Source organism: Balaenoptera physalus (assembly GCF_965194825.1).
Source record: "Balaenoptera physalus genome assembly, chromosome: 10".
In the NCBI taxonomy this organism is placed as follows: Eukaryota; Metazoa; Chordata; class Mammalia; order Artiodactyla; family Balaenopteridae; genus Balaenoptera; species Balaenoptera physalus.
The window spans coordinates 63295816-63309371 of record NC_138889.1 but is presented as its reverse complement, the minus strand read 5'-3'; the positions used below and the strand labels follow the sequence as shown (position 1 = coordinate 63309371).

The 13556-nt window shown below is 49.9% G+C and overlaps 1 protein-coding gene across 1 annotated transcript in view; it reads right to left on the bottom strand.

The window, feature by feature from the left end:
* XNDC1N (XRCC1 N-terminal domain containing 1, N-terminal like) overlaps positions 1-13556 on the bottom strand; it is a gene marked incomplete at its 5' end in the record, with an annotated part of 37854 nt that overhangs the window by 10181 nt on the left and 14117 nt on the right. The window contains 12 exon segments of the mRNA XM_082476780.1: positions 2320-2371; positions 2375-2494; positions 3655-3723; positions 3725-3820; positions 4783-4995; positions 6674-7021; positions 7024-7303; positions 7305-7458; positions 8668-8749; positions 10179-10399; positions 11109-11236; positions 12686-12849. Of these exon segments, the coding sequence (XP_082332906.1) occupies positions 2320-2371; positions 2375-2494; positions 3655-3723; positions 3725-3820; positions 4783-4995; positions 6674-7021; positions 7024-7303; positions 7305-7458; positions 8668-8749; positions 10179-10399; positions 11109-11236; positions 12686-12849 (1927 nt within the window).

Here is a 13556-nt window from a genome sequence, read left to right as displayed (position 1 = left end):
AGAAGCTGGTTATTGGGAGGGAATGATTGAAATCTGCTTCTCCCTTCCCTCCACCAAATATATATTGGACAACTATTTAAAGAATATTGATTTGAAGGGGCTCCAAATTATCAACCTGCTCATTATCAGCCCGGGGCCCAGGGCCTGACCTGGGGATGGAGGGTCTTGGGAGCTGGACCCCATTAGCCAGGTGACCCTGCCACGTCGTACCCTTCTCCGTTCCCTGGGTACAAGCAAGTGCTTTTTCACTCATGGTCCTGTCCACCTAGAAAGCCCTTCCACACCCTTTTGAAGGCAAGCTCACCTTCTGGCCCAGGACAAATCTTACCTCCTCTGTGAAGCCTTCCCTAACCGGGGGAGTGAGTTCTCACAGCTCTCTTCAGACCTCTGTGATACCATTGCCGTGGGGCACTGCAGGATATCTCTTCCTGGGTCTGCCCCCATCCCCTCCCCTGAACTTTGAACCCCTCAAGGGCAGGGACCATGGCCTATTCACCTCCTTGCCCCCGGTGCCCAGAACAAGGCCCAGTAGTTACTATTGAATAAAAACTGATTAAGCTCCTACCATGTGCCAGTGGGATCCTGTGGTGAATAAGACAAATACAGTCCCTGGCCTCCCCGGGTTCATAATCGAGTGAGGGAGGCGGGCACGTAGCCAAGTCGTTACAAGCCAGTGCGGTAACTGCGAAGGTGGAAAACGGGGGAACAGAGGCTGTTGTGAGAATGTTTAGGAACAGATCCTCACCCTGATTTGGGGACCAGGGAAAGCTTCACTTCTCCCAGAAAGTGACGATTGAGCTGAGACCTGACGGAGGAGTAGGAGCCTGCCAGGTGAAGGGGCAGCATGGACAGGGAGAGGGCTGTGGGGAAAGAGAACGTGTGCGGGCCTGGAGACAAGCAGTGCAGGGCGAAGTGAGAATTGCATCCGTTCCCACGGCAGCAGAGGGTGGATGTTTATTTATATACGTTGAATGTGTAGAAGGAACCCTATTTAGTTTATCTGTGTGTTCTCAGGGCTTCATTCACAGTAGGGCAGCAGCAAGTGTTTATTGCATGAAGAAACGAGGAGTGTTGTTTCTTAAGACTTCCTCCCCCGTGGGCAGGAACTGTATTGGTTTCATCTGCACCCAATACAGGTCAATAATGTTTAGTAAATAACTGGATGAGAAACTTTTCCTCTTACATGGCTCTTGTTTTCTTCCCCAGAGTTTCTTGGCCAAATATTCTTTCAGGCCTTACCGACTGCCTTGGTACAGGGTGGAGTAGCGGACTTAGTCTACTGGTGTCTTGGGAGTTTGCTAACCAAGCTAGAGATAAGTAAAGGGAAGACAGATGAGGAAGGGACCCCCAGTCCAGCTGCTGAGCTGACCAGCCAAATGCTCGGTAGAGCTCTGGAGGTTACTGTCAACTGCATTTGCTGAATTGTTTGAGAATACTCAATTCTGCTATAGAAGCAAAGAACACCAATAGAATGGCTGGAACTTATGCATTAAGCATATATAAGTTAGTTATCCGGGTGACATGTTGGACAAATAAAGCAAGTAGAGCATATGTGTGTGAACATATGTAGAATATTTAGGGTAGACACTAAATATTAATGATACACTGAATATACACGAGGCAGATGAGGCCCTTAGGATTCATCAGATCTTAAATCAGCTACCCACTGGTGATACCCATTCTGGCCTCACATGTCCTCTGCCCAAAAATTGCGAAGAAAAGTCACAGCTGTTCACCAGGATGGTTAGTAAGCTACAGCTGTGGTCAGACATACTTGCCCCTGTGTTTCTCCTACTAATCAAGTGTTGGGGCCAGGCTGCTTCCGGCTGTTGTATCCTCTGCTCAAACCTCAACTCTGGTCCTCGAAACACCACCATCATAAGTACACCATTTATGGGTTTAATAAACTGTATGATTCAAGCATCTTAATTTGGTCTGTGAGCCTTTCTGTTCCATGACCTTCGGGATAGATTGCCTGGTGGTGTACTTGCTGGCTACCATTACACCAAGGTAATCTCCCACCGGACACAGTGGACCAGTGTCTTATTTGTGAGAGGATATGAACATCCAGAATGGGTAGCGACTGATGCCAGGGTAGGGGAAGAATGGGGTCCTTGCTCAGGGGGTCTATCACAGGGCTAGGTCCCCTGATTAGAGGTGAAGGGGAAACCCTTGGTGGACTAGAGCCCGGAGGGGTCTGGTTATATGTTCAGGGAGCATCTACAGGGGCAGCCCCCCTCCATGGGGGTGCTTACTGTGAAGAAAAGTGAGGGGGCCCCCAAGGGGGTCTGCCACAAATAAAAGGCCCCACACATGTACCTGCAACCCAAACCATGTGTAGTGAAGTCTCCCAGACACTCTGGCTGCGGCCTCAGAAGGTACTCAGCTGCGTCTCCATGACCAGGGACTCTCCTAGCAGGAAGATGTGGAACCATAGATAGGAGGCCGAGTGCAGCAGAAACTTCAGCACCGGGATCTTCATCAGGCGGCCCAGCTCGGGGGAAGGAAGGTGAGCAGGGCTCTCAGAGTCCTGTTCAAATCTCTCCCCACCCTGGATAACTTCCGGGATGCTCAGCTGCCACGTGTTTCCTCCTCTCATTCACTCACTTATTCAGACATTTATCAAGAATGTACTGTATATTAGGCCTTCCCCTTTCATATCTATTTTTTCCCTCACAACCATATGAGGTGGGTATCGTTATTCCCATTTTTTAGCTAAGGAACTGAGGATCACAGAGATAAAGTAACTTTCCCTGGAGGGTCCCACGGGCTCTTCAATCACAACCATGTTAAAAATAAATTCATCACTTTTGATCCCAAACTTGTTCCTTCTCCTCTTCCTCCTGTTTCCCCATCTTAGAAAACGTCCCAGCCACCCAGACCAGGAAGCTTAAAGGCATCTCTACATCCTCTCTCTCATACACTCTGACAGTCTCCCTAACTCCCGCCCCTCCCCCAATCCATCTTTTACACCACTAGGAGAGAGAGCTTTCTAAAACACAAAACTAATAGGATCTCTCACCTCATTACAGTCTTCCAGTGGCTCCCATCATTGCATAAGGCTCTGTGGGACCCGGGCCCCTGCTTACTTCCCACCACTCGCCATTTGCACTTATGCTTTAGCTGCACAGAATTCCTCTCAGTCTCTCTAATAGTTTGCATTCTCCCTCCCTGGGCCGTTGATGGACATGCTGTTCCTGCTTCCTGGAGCACTGCTCACCCTATTCCTCACTTGATTTACAGGTACCTGGCTTGCTCTTTATTATATCCCCAGCACCAGGCACGATGCCTGGTTCATAGTAGGGTCTCAAGGAAATATTTGTTGGGTGAAGGAATAGAAATATCTGGGTCCACAAGGGCTCCCAAAGAATTTGTAGGTTGGGGCAGAGTCTCTTTAGGAGATTATAGGGCTGTATATAGGACTCAGGCTTTGGAGGCAGAGAGACCTCAGTTTCAATCCTGACTCTGCTATTTACTGTAGACAAAAGAGCATTCTGTTCCTTGTGTCTCCACTGTAAAATCCAGGTGCAATGCCTACCTTCCAGGACCACCTCAAATTACCTAATGGGAACATTCCCAAAGTGCCCGGCCCAGGGCCTGGCATAAAACAAGTGCTCAATAAGTGACAGTTATCATTACTTCTATTCTTAGTACCCGGGACTTGGGCGCCAGCCAGTGGCCAAGGCAGAGGAAGGGCGTGGTGAGGAAGATGAGGAAGGCGACCAAAGAGCTTCCAGGTAGTGGTGCTTCCACGCCAGCCAGCCAGGTTCCCACGCCAGATGGAGGACAGGACCTGCTGGCAGATGGGGGGTGCTACGAACTAAGCAGAGATGGGAGTGAGGAGAGGGGGTGGCCACCAGCCAGGGAGGAGGAAGGGGAGCCAGTTGGGTGCACTGACTTCCCTGCCATAGAGATTGAACCATGTTTTATTTCTTCCCAGGCCAGCCAGCTCAGAAGAGAGGCAACCCACTTGCCATGTGACCTTGGGAAGACCCCACCCCTCTTTGGGACTTGGTTTCCTAGTCTATGAAGAAGTTGAAGTCAAAGATTTTCCTGGACTCTCCAGATCCTGCATTCTTGAATCTAAGTCAGGCAGTGGTGGGTGCAACTGGGTACCCAGTCCCAGAACCCTCAGGATTCCTTGTCTTCTTAGAGATGTGAGGCACCAGCCTGCATGGTCTTGAGGAGGGAGGAGCAGGGAAAGTGGGCTTTGGTGTCTTGGGGAGCCATTGTGAAGGAAGGTTTTTGGTTAAGCTCCTGGTGGGTTAGGATATCTAGGGTAGGTGAGAGGGAGGAGTAAGGGGTGGGGGAGGCTAGAAGAAGAGCATGTCTTAGGCTTAGGGGGCAGGCATCTAATGCAATGGGGAACCATGGAATCACTTGACACTTAAGCCCTGAGAGATGTAGTCTAATCTTGCTGAATAGAGTGAGATACTGAAGTCTAACAACAGAAAAAGACCACACCAAACCTACTCAGCAGGCCAGAGGCTGAGCTGAGGGTAAGAGCCAGAAGTCTGTTCTGAAGGTGGGGTCTGGGTGGGTAATGGGACTTCCAAGGGCTGGGGAGAGGTTAGGGACTTAGACTGAAGGTAAGAGGGGCGGGTGGGAGACCCACAGGATCAAGGGCCTAGATAGAAGGGCGCTCAGAGTGAAGATCTAAGAGGGGTCCTGAGGGCAGGGAAAGGACTTGCTTAGGGTTGGAGCGGGGACTACGCAGAGGTGGCGGGGCAAGGGGGTCAGGGCAGGGTGGGGGGAGGAGGGGGTGGGTAGGGCCCTGCTGACCCGCTTCTGGTTGTAGGTGATGGCCAGTCGCAGCCTCGCCAGGTTGGGGATGCCTTCCTCAAAGGCCTGGCCCAGACCCTCGGCCTCGGGCTCAGTCTTGCTGTCCTTGCCCAGGTCATTGAGCACCACAGTGACCTCGCTCTGGTGCCGGCACATGCCCAGCAGTTCAAAGCTGTAGTCCTGGCTCAGCGACTCCAGGGCAATGTACTCGGGCTGTAGGGAGAAGTCCGTGTGTGCTTGCCACCCTGGGGGCCCAGCCCCATTAGGTCAGCCCCCACCCTCCCAAAAGTGGGTCCAGGACTCTGTCCTACCTCGGCCGTCACTTCCCCACAGCTGGTGTCACCCTGAGTCCTCTATTCCTTTCTTCCCTTCCACCCCACCTGTCCTCTTGGCTATAACAAGGCACTTCTTGGGTCAACTTTGCTTCTCTGTTGCTGCATCTACCTCATTGCTGAGTCATTTCAACTCAGACCCCTCCGTCACCTTTGTCCACCCCTTGTACTTCCTCTTCCCTATTCCTTTCCCACTTCTGCTCCTATTCTTCATGCCTTCTTGGGTTCATTGAATTACTTTTGTTGAGCACCTACCTTATATGAGAGCCCGTGCTGGCAGTTTTAGGAGCTGCAGACACGAGTGGGCAGTTGTTTCCACTTTACCCGTCCTAGCCTCAGTTTTACTTGGGGCCCTAACGCCAGAGAGAATCCAGGCTAGGATTTTAGGAGGCTAGGTCTGAGGCCCAGCATGGTCCCTCAGGTGGTGTCACACTGGGTAAGGTATTTCCCGTATCCAAGCCGCAGCCCCCTTGCCTGGAAAGTGGGGATGATCATTCCTGCTGCCTCCTTCTGTGGGCTGCTACGAGGATGAGGGACGGTCCTTTGGAAAGGGCTGCTCTTGCCTGCTACCCGTGAAGTGGAGGCTCTTCATTCCCTGATCCTTCTACGACTCTGGAGAAGCAGCATGCTCTTCCCTGAGCTCGTCTGGCACAGGTCACATCCTGCCCTAGGACTCTGTTAATATCCTTGTTTGTTTCCCCACCTAATGGTAATCTTGACCATGGGGACCAAGTCTGCCTGGCACAGAGGGGATGTCAGTGGACGAGTGATGGATGGAACTGGACTGGTGAATTCAAAGCCCCTGACCAGTCCCTGCCTCCAGGCCTCCCTGGCTCCCCTTCACGCATTCTGTCTGCACAGGGTTCCTGCACTCATCCCACGTCTACTTTTACTAGCCGAGAGTCTTTGCTTGGATTGAATCCCTACCTCAAATATCCTCCCTACTCCTCTTCACTTGTGTTAAACCACCTGGTTGTGTAGCCAAGATTAATCCCACTTCTTCCAAGGAGTCTGCCCTGCACACAACATCTGTAGCTTCCTGACCTCTTTTCTGCTCCTTAGAAGCCCTCTGGTACCATCCACAGAGACCCTGAATGAAGCTGAGCATCCTGGGAGTCTTGTCTGCCTCTCTCTGCCCTCTCTCTCCCTGCTGTGATCACAAGCATGAGGCCCCAGCACACAATGCTCTAGGGGGGACCACACAGTAGGTATTCAGAAAGGACAGGTTCTACTGAATGTCATCTCTAAGTCTGTCCAGCTGCCTTCCAATCTATGTTCTCTCTCCTCCCTCAGACAGACCCAGGAGACACCTAGGATAGGGTCTGTTCCACCCCCATGAGACTAGGTGCCCCTAGAGTGACAGCCAGTCTGCAATTAGAATGAGATCCCCCTCAGGGCGGAATTCTGCAGCTCCCCATCAGAATGGAGGTTTCCTGAGAACATCTTTCTGTTGTTTCCCTCTTCCCAGAACACCCACCACAGGCCCGACCACGCCCCAGTGGAAGGACAGAAGGACAGATATGGGGCACCGAGGGCAGGGGAAGGGAGCAGAAACTAACCTTAAACTCAGGCTCCTTGTGGGCAAGGCGCCTGAGCTTGCAGCTGAGCTGGAAGGCAGCCAGCATGGCGTCCTCGCTGGCCAGTGAGAGGTGGGCGCAGCTGGCAATGCCGTGGCAGGTGTTGATGCGGGACAGGGAGAACTGGAGCAGATCGTAGCAGCATGTGTTGCTGCACTCGAGGCAGGCACAGGAGACGGGGTGGGGCCGGGAGATGGTGTGGCCCTGGTCCATGAGCAGCCGGGTGATCTCATACAGGTCCTTCTGGCAGGCCAGGGTGAGGGGGGTGACACCAGGGGCAAAGCGGGGGCCATCGATTGATGAGTCAAAGAAGGCCAGTGAGAAAGACCAGACCTGGTGTCCACCTTGCGGCCCTTCTCCCGTTCCAGCCAGGCCAGCAGGCGGCGCACCACTGCCAGCTGGTTTGTGTCCACAGCCACCAGCAGGGCCTCGTGGATCTGCCGGAAGTCGAACTTGACACTGGCTAACAGCACATCAGTGATGGCCTCGTGGCCCAGGTGGATGGCCAGATTGAGGGCCTCCCTCCAGGAGCGGTCCTCAGCCTCCTCCACATTCTGCAGGGGCCCGCCTGGCCCGCCGTCTGTGGCCTCAACCCGCAACTCCAGCAGCTGCTACACCAGGTCCAATGGCACCCAGCAGCGGAGGTGGGAACTTCAGCTTTCCGTTCATGATCTTGGTCCACTTAGGCTGAGGCTGGATGAAGGAGTAGAGGGTGGGACCCCGAGTCTCCAACCTCCTTTGCTTTGGGGCCTCCCTCACCCTTCCACCTTCAAGCCCTTAACCCTCTATACCCAGGCAACATTATAGCCTTCCTATCCCAAACACACAATAACACAAATTTCCATTTTTGTTTTAGGTAACACTTATGTAGTGCTTAAGTACAGGTAGTTTTCAAAACCCTTCATAAGTAAGTAACTCATTCAATTCTTAAATATCCCTGTAAGGTAGGAGCTGTCATTCCCTCTTTAACAGGAGAAGAAGCTGACGTCCAGACATGCCAAACCACTTAGACGAGGTGGGCAGCCAGGCAGTCTGGCTGAGGAGGTGGTATTGCTAATTACTCTTCCATGCTACTTCTCAACTCAAAGAGGAATTATTAGTAGTAGCTTTGGGATTTCTGGAATCTCTGCTTCTTCAAAAGCTCCCAAATGTGGGATATGAGAATGTAGGTAAGTAAATACTTTCCCTCTTTTAAGGAAAATAACAATGCTACCACTTTTATCTGTTTTACTCTGAAATTAAATTCCACATTAAATGTTATATACTCTAGTATATATGGTTTATATAATGTGATCATCTTGTATAATGACAATACAAATGTCCCCCCACCCCAATTATGTCTGTGTAGGGAATACATCTCATTTCCGTATTTTCCAGGAATCAATCATTTTAGAAATACCCTTTCATACCGTAATAATAGCTTCTTGTATATTTTTGTTAAGCTGTTAGTAAATAATATCCCATTTACTGGTATGAAATGTTGATGATAATATTTAGAAAATTGGTCTTGGTTGAAAAATGCATTTTTTTCTTTTTAAAAAAATTTAGTAGCTTAAAACCACAAACATTTATTCTCTTATGGTTCTAGAAGTCAGAACTAAATCATATCATTGGGCTAACGTCAAGGTGTTGGCAGGGCAGGGTGGCTCTAGGGGAGTATTCTTTTTCGGCTTCTAGAGCTATACTCCCTGCATTCCTTAGTTTATGGCCACTTCCTCCATCTTTAAAAGCCCACGGCATAGACTCTCCACACCTCCTGAAGATTTGAAGATCAAAGATTAAAAGAATTTTTTTAGTCACCATTTTATTGTGTGGATTCTCAGTTTAGGAGAGTGCCAGAGCTGGGTCTGACTGGGGGCCCCTCCCTCAGAACAACTTCCATCCTCACAGGAACCCACACACACAGTGGGTTCCAAACGTGGGCAGCCCGAGGAGGAGTAGGCTGAAGCAGGACAGGGCTGTGCTGGGAGCCTAACCGCGCGCAGGCACACAGATCTGCCCAGGACCAGCTTCCATCTTGTCGACATCCTCTCCCAACTGCTCCTCCCTCGGGAAGTCCTAGAGCTCCCGAAGGACAGGTCCAGACACGTCTACACAGGAGGGTCTTTGAACTGGGCTCTTCCCAAGCCCCTAAGCTCTGATCAGGCCTCGTAGCAGGATCACACCAGGCTCTCCTCCACCAACCCACCAGCTCTGCCCTTTCCTGCTTTGGGTGGCATTTCTCCCCCCACCCCAGTGCTGCCTTGTCCCTCTCTCCCACCAGGCCCCAGCCCATCCTCACTGCTCTTCTCTTCTGGGCCCAGGTTTGGGCCTCCAATGGCTCTCCTCCCACCTGCGGGGTGATGTCCACCGCCTGCATGGCAGCTAGCATGTCCCTGCTGCCCTTCTGGGTCAATCTATTGTTTTAATCACAGCCAGAAATGGGACCAGGATAGGGGAAGGCAGGGGAGCTGAAGACCTCTTACCATGAGGTGGTCCACGGCTGCATCCACCTACACTGGCAGGGATGGAAGGATGGATCTCCTGCTCCTCTGTCTGCTCCCCTGACTGTGCCCAACTTCCTCTTTCCTACCCTTTCAAAACCCCGCCTGGGGCCCTCCCTCTGCCAGGACCAGCTGCTCCCCCTCTGCCCTGTACCCTGGAGACCATGGGAACTGGTGTTAAGTGCCACACAATGAAATCTGGGAAAGGGGAGAGGACATAGTTGCTCTAGAAGGTGGGAATACAATTTAGAAAAACATAGGTGGAAGGGAGCTTAGTGACCCCCTGGTCCAACTGCCCCATTGTACTGATGGGGACTGGGATTTGCCCAAGGTTCCACAGCCAAGCTGAGACCTATTCCTTAGTCATTAGCCTATCTGATCCCCATAAAACTCTGAACAGGAGGATGGGATTTTTTTCTCTGTTACTGAGGGTTGACTCTGGGCCCAAGATAAATAACTTGCTTAAAGTCACACAGCAACACTGTTACCTGATTATCCTAGAGAGGGAAGCCCCAAAGGATTCTGAGAGTTCAGCTCAGGGGACGCTGGAGGTCAGTCTCATGCTCAAAAATCACTCTCACCTTCCCAGGACACCACAGGATCTTATCTGTCGGGCAGTGCTTTTCTTCTCACGGGGCCTCAGTTTTCCTCTCAGGAAAATGGGCACGAGGATGCACACCACTCACTGAGGGGAAGACGTTCTGGACTGTGTCCCAAAGCCCTCGAGAGATCACCAATTCTACCCCAGAATTTCCAAAGAAGAGAAAGACGGAGCTGTCCTTGGGAGAGTAGGGTGCCATGGTGACAGAAGCCTTGACAACTGGGAGTGGGGAGCCCAGAGGTGACCTCAGGCAGAGTCCTAAGGGAATGAGTGGAGAGGAGGAGAGAGGGCGGCTTGGCCTCATCAGCCCCTCTCAGCTGTCAAGAGACCCACTGCCCAGTTTCAGTCACAGAGGGCGGCGGGGGCCAAAACCACAGGACTTCATGGCTCATGCCGGAAGGACCTCCCCACACATGCTGACATGTTCTTCTATTTCTCCTGCTGAGAAAAGCAACTGGCAGATAGGGCACTGGACCCAGGAAATGGGTGGTGAGCTCTCAGGGGAGGACACCCATAGTACAGACGGTGATGAAGATGGTGACGAGGAGGGAGAGGCCTGGGGAGGTGGGGAGGTCTCTCCACAAGTGGCAGCATGCTGGGGAAGCATCACAATGCTGAAGGAGCCTGAGGGGGAGAGGAGAGAAGGAGGTGAGAAAACTGGGCCTGCTCCCAGGCAGGAGGCCACCCCAAGTGGCCTGAAGGGAACATCTGCTGTCAAAATGCAGCTGTTTTTGCAGGAAATTTACTGGGGTTGAATATTTTATGCCTGAGAGATACTATCCAGTCATGAATCCACCACACGTGTATTTATTGAGTGTCTACTATGTGCCTGACACTGTGTTAGGAGCTGAGGGACGTAAGCCCAGGCCTATCCTCATGGCCTATGGCATCTAGGGGACCACAAATAACTGTGACACAAAGCAGAGGGTGAGAAGTGCTAAGCCCAAGGGAATCAGAATGCTGCAGGAGCTCAGCTGGGAGACATTATCTGAGATCAGAGAAGACTTGGCAAATAAGTACCATTTGAACTGAGACTTAGAGAGGAAGCAGAATGTGGTCATGGAGGAAGAAGTTATGAATGAAATTCTAGGCCCTCTCTGATAGTGTTTTATTTTGCTGTGTTTCATGTTTCTCCGAGGACAGGGCCGATGTCCCTTCCTCGGCTTGGTGGACACAGTGTGAATAGGTATTCAATACAGATTTGTACGTAACTGCAGATGACAGAGGCCAGGTGTCCAAGTTCACGTTTCCTGGCAGCATTCCCAGATCTCCCATTCCTCCCTCAAGGGATGCCTAGTGCTCCCCCAACCAGCCCTGTGCCCGAGCAGCTTACCTGCACAAATGGGACACTGTCTGCTATCCTGGACACCACTGCTTCGGGCCTGGGGTTGCTGGTGTTCTCTTTGGCCTGCCTTTGCTAGCCCCCTCTGTTTTGGCTGAGAGTTTGAGTTGAATACAGGCCTGTGAGAAAGAATAGTTAAAGACCAGCTGTTAGCAAGAGGCCCTCAGGGCTGAAGGAGCCTCAAACCAGGGTGAAAATGTAGATTAGTTGATGTGGAGCCAGCAGCCCTGGGTTGGGGTCCTGGTTTGCTCACTTGATGTGTCAGACTTGAGGGAAGTCATTTAACCTTTGAACATCTGAGAAGAGAGCTTCTATCACTGTCCTCAGGTTTCTTATTATTTTTTTATCAAGACATAATGCATATCCCGTAAAATTCATCCTTTTAAAATATATTATTCAATGGTTTTAGGATATTCACAATGTAACCACTACAACTATCTAATTCCAGAACATTTTTTATCACTCCAAAAAGAGACCCTGAACCCATTCGTAGTCACTCCCCACTCCTCTATCCCCACACTCTGGCAACCACTAATCTACGTTCTGTCTCTGTGGACTTGTCTATTCTGGAATCATATAATATGTGGTCTTTTGTGACTAACTTATTTCACTTAGCATATTTTCAAGGTTCATCCATGTCGTACCATCAGTACTTCATTCCTTTTTCATGGCTGAATAATATTCCACCACAGATATACACACATTTTGTTTATTCATCAGTTGATGGACATTTGGGTGGTTTCCACTTTTTGGCTATTATGAATAATGCTGCTATGAGCATTTGTCTATACATTTTTGTGTGAAGATCTGTTAGCAATTATTTGGGGGTATATTCCTAGGAGTGGGATTGCTGGGTTATATGGTAACTCTATGTTTAGCTTTTTGAGGAACTGCCGAACTGTTTGCCAAGATGGCTGCACCATTTTACATTCTCAGCAGCAACATATGGGGGTTCCAATTTCTCCCATCTTTGCCAATGCTTGTTATTGTCTTTTTTGATTACAGCCATCCCAGTGGGTGTGAAGTGATCACTGTGGTTTTGATTTGCATTTCTCTGATGGTTAATGATAGGGAGCATATTTTCACGTGCTTATGGGCCATGTGTATATCTTCTTTGGAGAAATCTATTCAGATCCTTTGTCCATTTAAAAAATTAGGTTATCTTTTTATGATTGAGTTCTAAGGGATCCTTATATATTCTAGATACAAGCCCCTTGTTGAATATATGATATGCAAATATTTTCTCCCATATTCTGTGAGTTGTCTTTTTATTTTCTCGATGCTGTCCTTTGAAGCAGAAAACGATTTAAATTTTAATGAAGCCCATGAGATACAGTGTACTTGTCTTTAGATCCTGGTTCACTCCAGGACCACGCCTAGCTCCATGCCTGACACCATGTGGGCAAGGACATCTTTTCTCTGCTACCTTCTAGGTCCAGACCATGAGATCAACACCCAGGCACCAGGGTGCTCTCTGGTATAACTGAAACATGAGTGGGGGAAGGACAGGTGCAGAAGGGCAGTAGGTTGGGGGAGGTGATCTGGGTCTTTCAGGTTGACCTACTTACCTTTGGGCTTGCACTTTGGGCCTCTTCGTCCTGCCCACATCTTTCTCTGTGTTTTGTTCATCTGGTCTGGGCTCTGTGTTAGAAATGCTCATTAAATCTAGCTCACTAACAAAAGGACCTTCACATATGATATTCCTTATTTTGAGAATATTCTTTCTATCCCCCTTCCCTGGTCAATTCTTTCTCGTTCTTCGAGTCTTAGATGAAAAATTCCCATGAGGCAGGATTCTCTCATCTACATCTCGTCATCCTGTTATGCTTTGCCTTTGAAGTGCTTACCACAGTTTTAAGTTTTAGATTTCCTTGTGTGACATGGACGAGTATCTCTCCATTAGGGTAGGAGCATTGCAATTTTATTTACTGTGGTATCCCTGGCACCTAGCCCAGGGCCTTGCACATAGAGACGTGCAAGTAATATCTGTCAAATGAACGGTAACAAAAGCTAGCAACAACCATCTGTCTAGTTATTCAGAACTTATAAAGCACTACGTATAGCATTTACTATATTTTAAAGTACTTTTGTAGCTCCAGCACCCAGCCTGTAGGGTGCCCCCTACAGGTTAGTTTAGTTAGTTCCCTCCCCAGTCTCTGTCTTTTAAAATGATAACCTACATCCTTCCTTATGTGGTAGGTAGCTTCCGAAATGACTCCCATTGGTTCCTGCCTCCTGATATTCATGCTTCTCCCTTGAGTGTGGACAGGACTTAGTAATTTGCTTCTAATGAACAGAATATGGCAAAAGTGATGGGATGTCACTTCTGTGATTAGGTTACCGACCCCTTTCTTGCTAGCACTCTCTCTCTGGCCCTCTAGCTGGCACACTCTGATGAAGCAAGCTGCCATGTTATGAGATGCTCTATGGAGAGGCTCT